Source organism: Kryptolebias marmoratus, linkage group LG22, assembly GCF_001649575.2.
Source record: "Kryptolebias marmoratus isolate JLee-2015 linkage group LG22, ASM164957v2, whole genome shotgun sequence".
In the NCBI taxonomy this organism is placed as follows: Eukaryota; Metazoa; Chordata; class Actinopteri; order Cyprinodontiformes; family Rivulidae; genus Kryptolebias; species Kryptolebias marmoratus.
In genome coordinates this window covers 16,013,761-16,026,998 of record NC_051451.1, presented here as the reverse complement: position 1 = coordinate 16,026,998, position 13,238 = coordinate 16,013,761, and the positions used below count along the sequence as shown (strand labels likewise).

Sequence of the window (13,238 nt, the reverse complement as noted above, 5' to 3'; positions counted from 1 at the left end):
AATGCAGTTGGAAGTTTTCTTAGGGCGACTAAGTGGCAGGCCTTAGAGAAACGGTCAATGATAGTGAGTATTGAGGTCATACCTTTGGATGGTGGGAGGCCGGTGACAAAATCGATGGCGACGTGTGACCAGGGGCGCCTCGGAGTGGGAAGTGGTTGTAAGAGTCCCGACGGGGGTTGATGTAGTGGCTTGTTACGTGAGCAGACTGTACATGCTTGTACGAACCCCTTAACATCCTTATGGACGGATGGCCACCAGAACCTGCGATTTATTAAGGAAATGGTTCGGCTGGTACCTGGGTGTCCGGAGAACTTAGACGAGTGGATCCAGTGCAGGAAACGGGCTCGGACAGCTGAAGGGACGTAAATCCTGTTCGGAGGACAGTTCTCAGGGGTTGGTTCAGAACCTTGTGCTTGTTTGATTATGTCCTCCATCTCCCAGGTCACAGCGGCCACTGTACAGCTGGGGGGGAGAATACTGGCGGGAGTCCTCTCCGAGTCATCTGGTGCATATAGGCGAGACAGCGCATCTGGCTTTATGTTACGGGTACCTGGACGATAGGAAACCGAGAGATTAAACCTCGAGAAAAACAGAGACCAGCGGGATTGTCGTGGGTTTAATCTTTTAGCCGAGCAGAGATAGGAGAGGTTCTTGTGATCTGTCCAGACCAACACTGGATGTTCCGCCCCCTCCAACCAGTGCCTCCACTCCTCCAAAGCCAACTTTATGGCTAACAGTTCCCGGTCTCCCACATCGTAGTTCCGTTCAGGCGGTGACAATCTGCGTGAAAAGAAGGCACATGGATGAGTCTTATTATCAGAGCTAGAAACCTGGGAGAGGACTGCTCCAACCCCCGTGTCAGAAGCATCCACCTCCACGATGAATTGTCTGCTGGGATCAGGTTGAACGAGAACCGGTGCCTTGGAAAATAGGGACTTCAGTCTCTTAAAGGCTGCCTCAGCAGCTGGGGACCACAGGAACTGAATCTTTGTAGAAGTGAGCGCAGTTAGCGGTTGGGCAGTCTGACTATAGTTTCGAATGAAACGTCGATAGAAGTTTGCAAAGCCTAAAAACCTTTGCAGTTGTTTACGTGTCTCGGGGGTAGGCCAATCCAGGACCGCCTTTATCTTCTCCTCCGTTGGCCTTACCTGTCCGCCCTCAAGGATGAAACCAAGAAAAGAAACAGATGGTTTGTGGAATTCACATTTCTCCGCTTTAACGTATAACTTGTTCTCTAGGAGCCTCTGTAAAACGAGACGGACATGATGTTGGTGTTCGGCCAGGGATTCGGAGTAGATAAGGATGTCATCTAGGTAGACAAATACAAAGATATTTAGAAAGTCTCGCAGGACGTCGTTTACCAAAGCTTGAAAACAGGCAGGTGCATTAGATAGCCCAAACGGCATGACTAAATATTCAAAGTGTCCTATGGGTGTTTTAAAGGCAGTTTTCCACTCATCTCCCTCTTTGATTCGAAGGAGGTGATAGGCGTTACGCAGATCTAATTTGGTGAAAACAGTAGCCCCATGAACAGGTTCAAAAGCTGATGACAACAGAGGTAATGGGTACTTGTTTTTGACTGTGATCATATTTAAACCCCAATAATCAATACAGGGTCTGAGTGTCCCGTCTTTCTTACCGACGAAGAAAAACCCTGCCCCCAATGGCGAGGAGGACTGGCGGATAATCCCAGCAGCAAGTGATTCCTTGATATATTTCTCCATGGTTTCACGCTCTGGGCGTGAGATGTTATACAGGCGGCTGGAAGGCAATGGTGCTCCAGGCAATAAATCTATGGAACAGTCATACGGACGGTGCGGGGGAAGTGAACAGGCCTTTGACTTGTTAAACACGGATGCGAGGTCATGGTATTCTGCTGGAACGGATGAAATATCTGGAGGATCAGCCTCATGTCTCACCGCCAGGGTGGGACCCGGTGGGACGGCAGAACGGAGACAGGAGGAATGACAGTGGGTAGACCAGGATTCGACATGTCTCTTGGACCAGCAAAGGTGAGGATTGTGTAAGGATTGTGATGGGCTTAACTAAACTTTTTACCCACATGCAAGAACACCATGCAGAAGAGAGATGAAAAAGATAATATTTTATTAGCAAAAACACGAACAGAAATGGGTCGAGGTCCGATCCGGGAGCCGGGCTGCTGAGTGTTTAGCGCGCTGGAGAAAACAACAACGGAGATGGTGAGTTTGCGGTCGTCGGGAAAAAGGAAACTTATCTCTTGAATGGCGAGTAGGGAGAGCTTACTTGGTCGGAGTTCTTCTTGGAACGTGGGGAAAGTAGGTGTTGATCCGGGGTCTCCTTTAGTTCCGGGTAGTCCTTCCAGTGGTTAGGGGGTGCGCAAGGGTTCCTCGGTGCGCCGGAGGAAGCTCGGAGGAGGAGCGGCGCAGGATGGCGGACAGGTTGGCAGCGGCTGGGAGCGTCGGAGAAGCAGACGGACTGCCAACCGGGCTAGAACTGAAGATCGGAGTTCTCCTCTCACCGCTGGGTGTGGGGGCTCGGGCATCCGCGGGGGTAGCCCACGGCATCACAAGAAAACGGCAAGAACCCGGTCAGGTTCCACGGAGATCACCTGAGGGGAAAACGAAGCCACAGGGAAACAAGTTATTCTCGGGTCACAGGGAGGCGAGAAACAATTCTAAGTACTCTGAGCTGGCTCGGAGGGGCTGTGAGATACCATCACTGGCAACACTCTGGCGTCGAGGTACTGGCAGTCCGCTTCTCTTAAGCTGCCGGTAACGAGGTGATTGTCCACTGGTGTGGGGATGACGACAGCTCAGACGCCCTCCTGCCAGCCAACTACAGGACTCCCCCTAGTGGAGAAAAAACCCCAAACAACCCCGGACCTAACAATGTCTGGATTGGAGAGGTGATTGGTTCTTGCTAAAAGTGACTATAAGTGGAGTTAGATTTCTTAGCTGTCCTCTATAATATCCTACAGCTGAGCTATACCCACTGGCTTGATATTAATGGACACAGAAACAATGTCTCGAAAAAACTATTTTGTGTCTCAAGACTGTTTCTATTTCATACAAAGAGTTTCTTGAAGGGGAGGTTGACAGTTTGCTGAAAAGAAAACTTTTCACTGCATATGTGTGGTTGGAGCAACACAAATGTGCTCATGGAAATTTTTAGCATACTGCTACCAATTGTGTAATTAGTGAGGAAGCAAGGACCAGCTGAGGCACCATGCTGCTAATTGCAGAAGTACTCATTGTTGACACTGCATATCATACTAACAGTAAATAGAAGCATTGCCTAATAATGAATCTAAGAGCTTTTTCCCGGGACTGGTAAAGTGGTAGAGTAGTATAGCAGAGACTATTTTGCATTCCAATCTACAGTAATTAGTGTCTCTATTCTAAATATTTTTTTAATGTTTCACTTCCAAATGAGATTCACTTTAATCACTGTGAATATCTACTACTGAAAGTGTAGCTGCATATACAGAAAACAAAAGTTGGCTCTAATAATATTCATATACTTCATAATCTTATACAATATTAAATGTAAAATATACTCAATTAAATAAAAATATGAATTTGTAAATATTATATTATGTTGATAAATTAGCATTTGGTATTAAAATAAATGCTATTTAGAGCAAAACAAAACTTTTGGGGGGGCTGAAAAGAGCAAGTATAGACTTTTTTTGTACAAAGATAAATGTTTTGATTGTGAAAGGACATTAACTTATAATGAGAAACTACACTGACATGATGACATTTTGTATACTCATGCTGTATGCTCATACCCTGTAAGATGTCTTTAAAATGAGGAGAAACACAAAAACAAGACAGTGAAACAGTAACAGGGAGAGATATGAGCTGAAAGGAAAAGCTCAGGGGACACAGCAGCTTGGCTGTGAGTGAACCGAGGGGATAAGGAGGACAAACGCAAAATGACATACTCAGAATCAGTCAGGCAAAAGTCTCAAGCGATTTAGAGTAGACTTAGAAAGGGAAGTGCTGTGGGGAGATAAGCAGCAAAGAAAACTGCTCAGATTGCAGGTTTGTAACACCAGGCCAGAAAAATAGCCTCACTACAACTGTAGGAGGGGAGTTCACATATCTGGTCCATGTTAGACAAGAGCTTACCCCTCCATCTTACATCACATACAAAGACAAAAACAACCTTCCAGTACTAAATTGTAAGTTCCCCACGGAGTTATGCTTGGAGTTAAAGGTAAAAGGACATCTTATTAGACTTTATTAATAGGACTCCAAAAAATCTTTATGACGTCAAAACCTTCACTATGTAAGTATCTGCTTGCATTTTTCATCACTGCGGATGCTTTGTGATAAGAAAGTGCATCACATCTCTTCTGAGGTTACTGGGAAAAACATCCAAAACCTTTAAAAAAGAGCAACATACTCAGACTGCATATGCACTTTATTTTATTAATGTTTCAGCCACTTCAACTTAATCAAAAAAAAAAGAAAAAGCTGGAGTTGGGGTGCGCTCAGCAATGGGGACAACCATTAATCCAGATCAAATCCCCAACTTTATTTGCAGGCCCTAAATTGCAAGGAGCTTCTACTGTGCTTCACTAATGCCCGCGGACATTCATGATTGTACCACACTTCAGCCCTTCAGCAAACAAACTACCGTCTGCTACTATCAGATATTTTTGACTCATCAGATCACTGCAACTGACAAGCAGAGCAATTAAACATCAGGTGGTACATCTGCCTTTAAGGTGGAGTGAAAAAAAGTCATAAGATGGTCATAAGATGGTCCTTCAGTGTGGATAGATTTGCTTTCAGACTGCTAGTATAAATGTAGACACATGTGTCCTGGACTTTTGATTATGCCGTGAATAATTGAATCTGTGTGTCTTGACTTCAGTCAGGCCAATATTTTGGACTGAATAGCTGAGGAAACATGTTAGTGCCAGGAATGAATGGGTCAACTAAGATTGCACAATGCTCACCTTTTTGTTTGTTCTGATCAGTGAATAAACTACAATGATTAACTGAGTCTACCGTTTTTTTTTTTTTTTTTACCTCAACTCAGCATTCATCAAAACTACAACTTAAATCAGGGTCAAACATGGCGATACCACTTCTTTCCAAAGACATTGAATTACATAATCCAAAAGAGTAGGTGGCAACGAGTTGCTACAATAGCAACAACAGTATAAGTCATTTATTTTAGCCAACAATGACTGGGAGCACCTCATTTCCCTCTGACAGATGGAGAGGAGTAACCATAAAACAGGAGAAGAAATCATTAAGTCAGCCAAAGCCCCGCAGAGTTGTTTTAATTATGTGCTCTAGAGCTGTAGGCATAGCTCACCTGATTGCTGCTATAACTAACTGCCTTCACACAGACAGACATGATCTTCCGTAGACATTTAGAAAGTGATTTAGGTAGGGAAGGTTACTCAGGGAGAGGACAATCATGAAAGATAGAGAGGCAAGAATGAAGAGACAGTTCATCGCAGAGCAAGCAGATTGTATGCTCTCCACTGGAGAGATGCTTGTCCAGCAGGAGAGACTTCAGCACCTGGCTAATGCGCTCATGGCTCATAATTTACAACAGACCTGCCATTGTGTGTGGCTAGCATTGTCAATGTGACACCCTATAGAGGCCTGGGCTCATGTTCTCAACCTTTTGTGTGTTTCCAACAGACTGCTCATTCAAAACGTTAATCAATGGCCTTTCAACAGCCATGCCGCTGAGCCCGTGTATCAGTCATTGAATAAAGCCGGGCAACATGAAGAACGTGAGTGCACACACAAAGTGATAGGTTAGAAACCACCAGGAAGATATTTATTTGATGCACCCACATGCACTAATCTGTATGGGGAAAAGGAAGCTATGCAGACATACCCTCAAAAGGAATTAGAATAACTAAGGACGGTGACATGAGGAGAAAAACAAACCTGTGCACAAAGGCGCAACACCTCAAGTAACGTGTTGGCAGGTTAGGCAGGACTTCCATTCCACATGTTATGCATAAGGACACATCAAATTGTCTAACAAAAGAGAGTCTGCCAAGACTTAACATACAAGCCAGCAGATAAATCCACTTAAAACGAGCTTTACAAGCTCCTAATGACAACTTTATGCCAGGAAACTTTGCCATCAGTCCCTAAAGCTCATCAGTCTGGTGAGGCTCCTCTAAACACCACAGAAGTCTAACTAATGTGGCATGATATAATAAATGAAAAAGTAGCTATTTCTAGTATTGCCTCATCACAGAATATTCTTCAAAGCAACTTTTGGTGGTATTTTAATGATCTGTGTGTATTTTAATAATAAACAACCTCTTGGCCTCAACTCAAGTCACAGTAACATCAATAGAGACAAACTCCCTCCAACACATCCCACTACAGTTGTGTGTCACATTTTAGAGCAGTAATTCTTCTTAATCCTCTGCTTCTTTCTGCCTTTTTAATGGTCTAAATAGTTAATGTTGTCAAAACTGACTGTTAATACATCAAGAAGTAACCCAGTTTCTCCCACTGGAAAGAAACAAATGTGTTTTACAAAAGTGACAATAAAAAAACATCTACCCTGGAGCACTAGTAAATAAATACAAATACATATGCTAACAAGAGAACATTACCAAGACGGAGACAGAGTTCGTAAATGCTGACGGGAGTTCAGTAATGCACAGATAGCTATCATTAACCCAAAGTAATTAATGCATGAGAAATAGCAACTTCACTGCAGTTCAAAGCAGAATGTATAATTTATCAAGCCATTAAATATTGATCCGAGTCTTAGAAAAGCTGAATGGGAGATGTGACCACAGATATGAAAGTGTGTCAAGGTGTTCTTGTCCAGTCCACAATCATTTTCAGCCTCTCCCGCTTGTCTGGCAGCGCAGCCGAAGCTGCTCAGAGGTGTGAGAAGTAACAGTAGCAGGCAGCTGCATCAACAGCGTGTCAAGGAGACTTACATGTACTCTTCCTGAGTGAAGATTGGGATGCGAGAGGGTTGAAGGACAGTGATCTCCACCAAAGTGCTGTTAGTCTTCACTGGCTCCCCATCATCAAAGGCTATCACATACAGCTACGGAAGAGCAAGAGAACGCGCATGAACTATACAATGAAAAAACGAACACAGAATGATCACATTTTGTAACCATAACACTACCCTGTACACAAAACTGTTCCCGTTCTGAAACTCTTGACATGGTTGTACTTTTAGTTTATTTATTTATATATTGCAGACATGTTCAGCATTCTAATGAAGACAAGAATGGAAAAACACAAAATTTGGTGAGCAGCCTGCAAACCTCCTATAGACCAAGTATGAATGCACTGATCAACATTCACAGACTGTGAGAGAGTGGGCAAGCAGGGAATGAAAGATAAGCAGAGTGAGAATAAGCACTGCAGCAATGTTTAAAGAAACAGAGTAATGAAAAAAAAAGAAGGGGTACAGACAACCTAGGAGAGTAATGGTACAAAACCCCTGAACATACATCACCTGCTTTACTATGAGCTTGGGACCTGTTTACAAAAGGTTAACATAAATACACACAGCTACATTATACACATAGACAAGACATTAAAAAGTTTTCTAATGACTTTGCAAAATCCCAGATTCAGGAGCAGAACAGTGTTACATTACAGGCCTGGCATTCCTTGAAGGAATGCATTATGTCTGCCACCTTTCAGGAGCAGTTTATGATGATGATGAAGGGATGGACTTATAGCCATTTTTGGCCAAACCTTGTAAACCACATTATGCCCAATCTCATGTGATACGGCAAGATCTTGCGAGATGTATTAATGAACAGAGTAAGTGTTGTTAATGACTCTTGGCTACTACCACTACTTCCGATTTTAGCTGAATAACTGTACAGCTGGCTCAGTTGTAGCCATTTTTTTGTGTTTGCTAAGGCCAATTGGTTGTGAATTGAGTTGAAGAGACAATAAAAAAGAGAGAAGGGAACAGCCAAGAGAAAAAGAAGAAGACTTTCCTTAAGCAGTTAGTGCTGTCATTAACTTCACATTTCCATGCCCTCTCATCTTGTGGCTGGTCAAAGTAGATAACTTCTACTATATCTGTGTAGCACCTTGGTATGATTTACATTATGAATTAGCTCTTGAACTGATGTAAACAAACAAACATGAAAGATTTGTGAGATTTGTGGAGAGCTCTGTGCAGGCACATCTACGTATGTTGACCTTATATGCAACTGGAGGCTTTTTAATTCTCCATTTTCTGTGCACTGATGCACTTAAAAGCTCCTCTGTTCACTATAAAAAGTACCTTCAGCATCTGTTTGTCTGTCGCCAAAACTCCACTTTTAACAACCGTATATACTGTATGCAGGGATAGTTCCAAACCAAAAAAAAACCAAAAAAAAAAAGAAAAACAATTTGATCTATATGACAGACCACAAGCTTTGGCACTGTTTTTGCAGCTGCTACGTTTACTGTCACTGCAGCAAGGAACAAAAGGTGGAGAAGAACTTCTTTGAGCGATTCCTCCAGTGCATTCGGACTTTTAAAGAGAAAAACAGTTTTTTTTTTACCTTTCCTCTACACTAAAATATCGAGAAAACCTCCTATCTGAAACTCTACCACTTGCATTGGGGCAAATCATAATAAATAGGTATTCCTTCAAAGTAGCATTGGCCAGATTCTAATTCACAGAATTGGCCACGTGCATCCAAGGTCACCCAAATATATTCTGAAGGAGTGGTTCTTGGTTTGTCCTCAATGTCTCTTGAGGCTGAACATACATGTATTTAAAACTGGTACCTGGATGCTTTGCAGGCTTAGTCATAATTAATATTGATAAATATAAATGGGCCAGGACAAGTTAATCTTATTCTACAGCTTTGTGTAAAAAAGTGAATTTGAATTATTTAAAACTTGTCAAATCTCATCTTAGTAATGCAGCTTTAGACTTTGAGGCTGTTTATGACTGTCCTTATATTGTTGTAAAATATAGTTTTCTGTGACTCTTTTACTAGGGTAAAGCTAATCATCCCGGAATATTTTTTATAAGCTTTTACTTTTCACTATAACACTGTTAGCAAATTAGGCTTGCTGCCTTGCCACCACCCCGGCTTTCTTCTTATGTTCTAAATATAGATGATGCAGCTCAGTTGGGATTCCCTGAGAGCTCCCTTAGACAGAAAATTCTCCTTTTCCCCCACAAATATCTTGGTGTATCTCTTCACTGACTGAATATCTGTATAAATTTCTGGGAAATGCGCAGTTAACATGACAACCAGGCGCAGCATTTCCCTAACAATGTCATCATAATTACAGATACTCACTTTGAAGGTGACACTGGGCTCCTCATTGAGGTTGACCTTGGTGATGACTCTTCCAGATTGGAGCTCCACATCAAAAATGCTGCCACTGTAAGGTGACCTTTCCATGTCCACTCTGTAGCGCACAAAACTTGCTGGAGTACCCTGCAAGAAAGAAACATTAACATTAGATATAATTACCCAGAAAAAAAAAAGACGATAAATCAGCCAGAAAAAGAGAGTCAAATTAGTTCAAGACATAGAATGGTTGCAAGACTATTTGTTTAGAAATATAAATTAACAAATTGCCCATTTTGACTGTTTCAGAGAGCTACAACAGAGCTGATTTTATGTAAGAAAAAATGTTTTTTAATCTCTGTGATCTGAAGAACTGTCCTAATGCGTCATCATACTCTTATCCATTTAAGAAACTCTTAGCCTGCCACAGCCTCCCATTAGTCTGCTCCTCACCAAACATCCTTGAATAAACCCTCTGTGATTTATTAAACTTATTCCTTTCATCGAAAGTATAAAAAAACCCGTCTCCATTAAATCCATCCTTTTCAGTCCAGAGGAGTGGACACCCATTCATTAGTGACCACATGAACTTTAATTTGACCCTTTGATTAAGATTAAATGCGTATCCTGATTACTAATCATTTCTATAGCTCCTCTTATCCCAGTTTCATCCCTCTGGACATAAAATTAAATCTGAAGGTTCTTTTTTTTTAAGATTTTGAAGCAACTTTTTCTTGGATGATGCAATTTTGCCCTCCAGGGATGAGGTACAAACCTGAAGCTAAAGAAAGAGAGATCCTGTAGTGGAAGGATCCCTCGGGAGGTTTACGAGCATACATGTGTTCATAAGATGTTACAACTGAGTCATCTCACTAAGGGGATTAAAAAACAAGGTTTATAAAAAAAATGCAAATTTAGCCATTTTAATAATAATAATAATAATAATAATACTACTACTAATACTACTACTAATACTACTACTACTAATAAAAATAATAAATAATTAATTCACAGGCAGACCTCCTCAGTAATGGAAGCGTTCATGGTTAAACACTTTGCTTGAGACTAAAAATAAAACCAGCTTACTAAAAGCAGCCAGTCCCTAGTTTTTGTTCTTTCAGCTTGAATTATTAGCTTGTTTTTGGAAACTCATACATTCAACTTAGGTCTGGAAAACCCAAAACACGAAAGCTTGCACTTTACTGTAATATATCATGCAATTTATAAAAAAAGACTGAAGACATTTTAAGTAACTGTTGTTTTCACAAATTTACTCATATATAATGTATAAAAATGAATAAAAGGACCAAGTGTTTGGTTGCAGTAGCATTCTACCTCTTCTGTTAAGAGACTTTTCTTCTGCTGTACTACAGTTTTTCTTGCATGACATTTTATTCCCTGACTATGAATATTTTATGCTCACCACTTGAGTGAACTCACTTGATTATTTACAGTAAAGATTATCTAAAGAAGTTTTCACACATGCACGATTCTTCTACAAGTCTCCAATTTTCATTAATATCAAATAGGCAATAACGATTTCAAGAGTAAGTTTCATTTATTTGTGTCTCAGATACAACAGCAGGGCCTGAGCTGAGAGCGTAGAAGAGATTCATTTTGCACTTTATTTTGTAAATGGATGAATGATTGATTTGATTTGTGAGAAAAAAAGACTACTAAGAATACGGAGAGTCACTTAAATAAATTTCGGATAACTTGCTCTGCTGCAGTGAACCAAGACACAGGAGAAAAAGGTTTTCAGTGACAAAGAGCAGACTCCTCTGCTGAAGAATAAACAACATTTGTCTCCATGGCAATCTCTTATTCAGGGTAATATTAACATTGATGTTACAGAGCTGAGCAGAATGACAAAATTGCATCTTCCTTTTAAAAGTTACGAGTGTCATTTCTTTCAGGGTTCAGATGGTCTGAACCAATCTAATCTTCAATATTTATTGCTCACATACAGCATGTTACACAGAGACTTCAAGTTTGTCTTTGTCTCTCCATGTATACGGTTTATTTATGAGTTTGCACAAAAGATAGAGACTGTGCATGTGTGTGAAGTCGTTTTTGTTTGGTGTTAGCAGTGGTGTCTATAAAAGTCATTCTGTTGGTAAATTATTTTGAGTTTTTATATTAAAGTCAATAAAAATCTGAGATAGGAAATCTAATCCTTCTGGTTGTCAACTTCTTTTCTCTTGTCTCTCCCACGCCTTTCAGATTGGCACTGTGCTCGCTGTGACAATGATGACTTCTTATTTGAGCTCTAGCACTGCTGGCTATTTTCTACCATGAAGAAAATCCTGCACGAGTTGGAGAGTGATAACGGCAAAAAAGGCCAATTTCAGAGTTGCAACAACTGGAATAGGTCAAGCAGGAGGAGGGAGTGTCTCCTCCTGAGAGAAAGTGAGATGTACAGCAGTCACTGTGACATTGTGAAGATGCTCGACCACCCACAGCTAGAACTGACAGGCATCCGTTTCCCTCAGTGTTCATGTGCAGCTGAGGGAATACAAGCTCATTCAGCCTTGGTGAGATCCTACCAGCAGGAGGAACACTAATAACGTGCAGGGAGTCCAGTCATGCAGGACTTTACCGGAACAGGAAAAGAAAGGAAAAAAAAAAAAAACTGATTCAGTAGTGAAGACCTTTCAGCCTAGGCAGAGATGTTTCTATTCCCCTCTCTTTTTAAAGAAAATAAAAAAAGTATGTATATATTTATATATATAAAATGATTAAATCAAAAAATTTAAAAAAAGTGAATGATGTGGCATGCAATAAGCAATCTCAGATACAGTAGATGACTCATACAAGTGAGGGTATGAAAGTAGATCCTCTTGTAGTTGGAACCAGGAGTGTAAAAGGAAGACACACACACAGACCCGGAGCTCTAATGAGAGCACGGTAGTCTTGAACACATTTGTAAAATGCTACCACTGAAAATGACTTGTTTTCTATCAGCAACATTAAATCCTCAGGAAAGGCCTTTTCATGTCTGTCACCTATACTGTATACAGGGAGAGTATTGAATATACATTTAGAGCGTGACTCATTTATTATTTCAGACTCACTGGGGGGTCCTGGTCCTCAGCAAGAACGGTAGTGATGACGGTTCCTTTCTCTGCGTTGGGTGCCACTAAGCCTTTATACAAGTCCTGAATGAATATGGGGGCAAAGTCATTCATGTCCTGAAAAAAAAAAAACAAACAAGCAGATTAAAAATTAACATACTGGTGATATTTATATTTGAGAAGTCTGTTCTTATCTTAACATTAAAGGCACAAGGCAAAGTAAAAGAGCATATTTTGAATAATAATGAAGATGTATGTAATATAATTATATAGTGCCAGCTTTCTTTAACTTAAAATCCAAAATGTTATGCCCAGACAAGAACTCGTACCGGTTTTTAGACATCTGGAAAAATGTAGGGTGACCAAACACCTTATCCCTCTCTCCCTCTTTCTCCATATATATATATGGAAGTCTTAAAATACAAAATTTCCAACATAAAAATCACTTTTAGTCTAAATGTCCTGTTAGTCCAAAACCGTGACCCACTGTTTTATTACTGAACGTGCAAGATGTGACACTGACAGTAAAAACAGTTTAAACTGCCAATCGTCTCTATTTAAAGGTGCAGGGTGAATCAGAGCTTTCAGTATAAAACATGGTTCGTTCAAAATCAGTAACACAAGAGTAACTGTTTGCTAACATTAAATCCAGCTGAACAATCAGGGCTGTCTAAGCAGGGTCAAGGTTAAAAGTCCCAGCAATGGAGATAAAAGTGGGACTAATTTGCCTATCCAATGTCTTCCACAGACTATGCTTGGGCTGGATGCCCAGGTATATTAAGAACTGCCCAAGTAGATTAGGAAGCCCATTTGAACACTTATCTTGATTTATTTTTACAGTCTAAAAAGACCAGAGAGCTGCATGCAGTGCATTAGTTCAGTCTCTCTCTATATATCTTATA

General features: G+C 40.8%; 1 protein-coding gene and 1 long non-coding RNA gene across 9 annotated transcripts in view; both read right to left on the bottom strand.

Moving 5' to 3' along the window:
* The window catches only part of LOC108244521 (protocadherin-15), a 189,349-nt gene that overhangs the window by 44,323 nt on the left and 131,788 nt on the right, over positions 1–13,238 (bottom strand). For all 8 annotated transcript variants that reach the window (XM_037973638.1, XM_037973639.1, XM_017430798.3 and 5 more), the window contains 3 exons: positions 12,337–12,453; positions 9,269–9,409; positions 6,929–7,041 (listed from right to left, as the gene is read on the bottom strand). In XM_037973638.1, coding sequence (XP_037829566.1) covers positions 6,929–7,041; positions 9,269–9,409; positions 12,337–12,453 — 371 coding nt within the window. The remainder of the gene's footprint in view (positions 1–6,928; positions 7,042–9,268; positions 9,410–12,336; positions 12,454–13,238) is intronic.
* On the bottom strand, positions 1,712–2,812 carry LOC119616690. The gene is made up of 3 exons (XR_005232666.1): positions 2,696–2,812; positions 2,266–2,590; positions 1,712–2,177 (listed from the first exon to the last, which is right to left on the bottom strand). It is a non-coding gene; the product is annotated as an uncharacterized LOC119616690 (long non-coding RNA).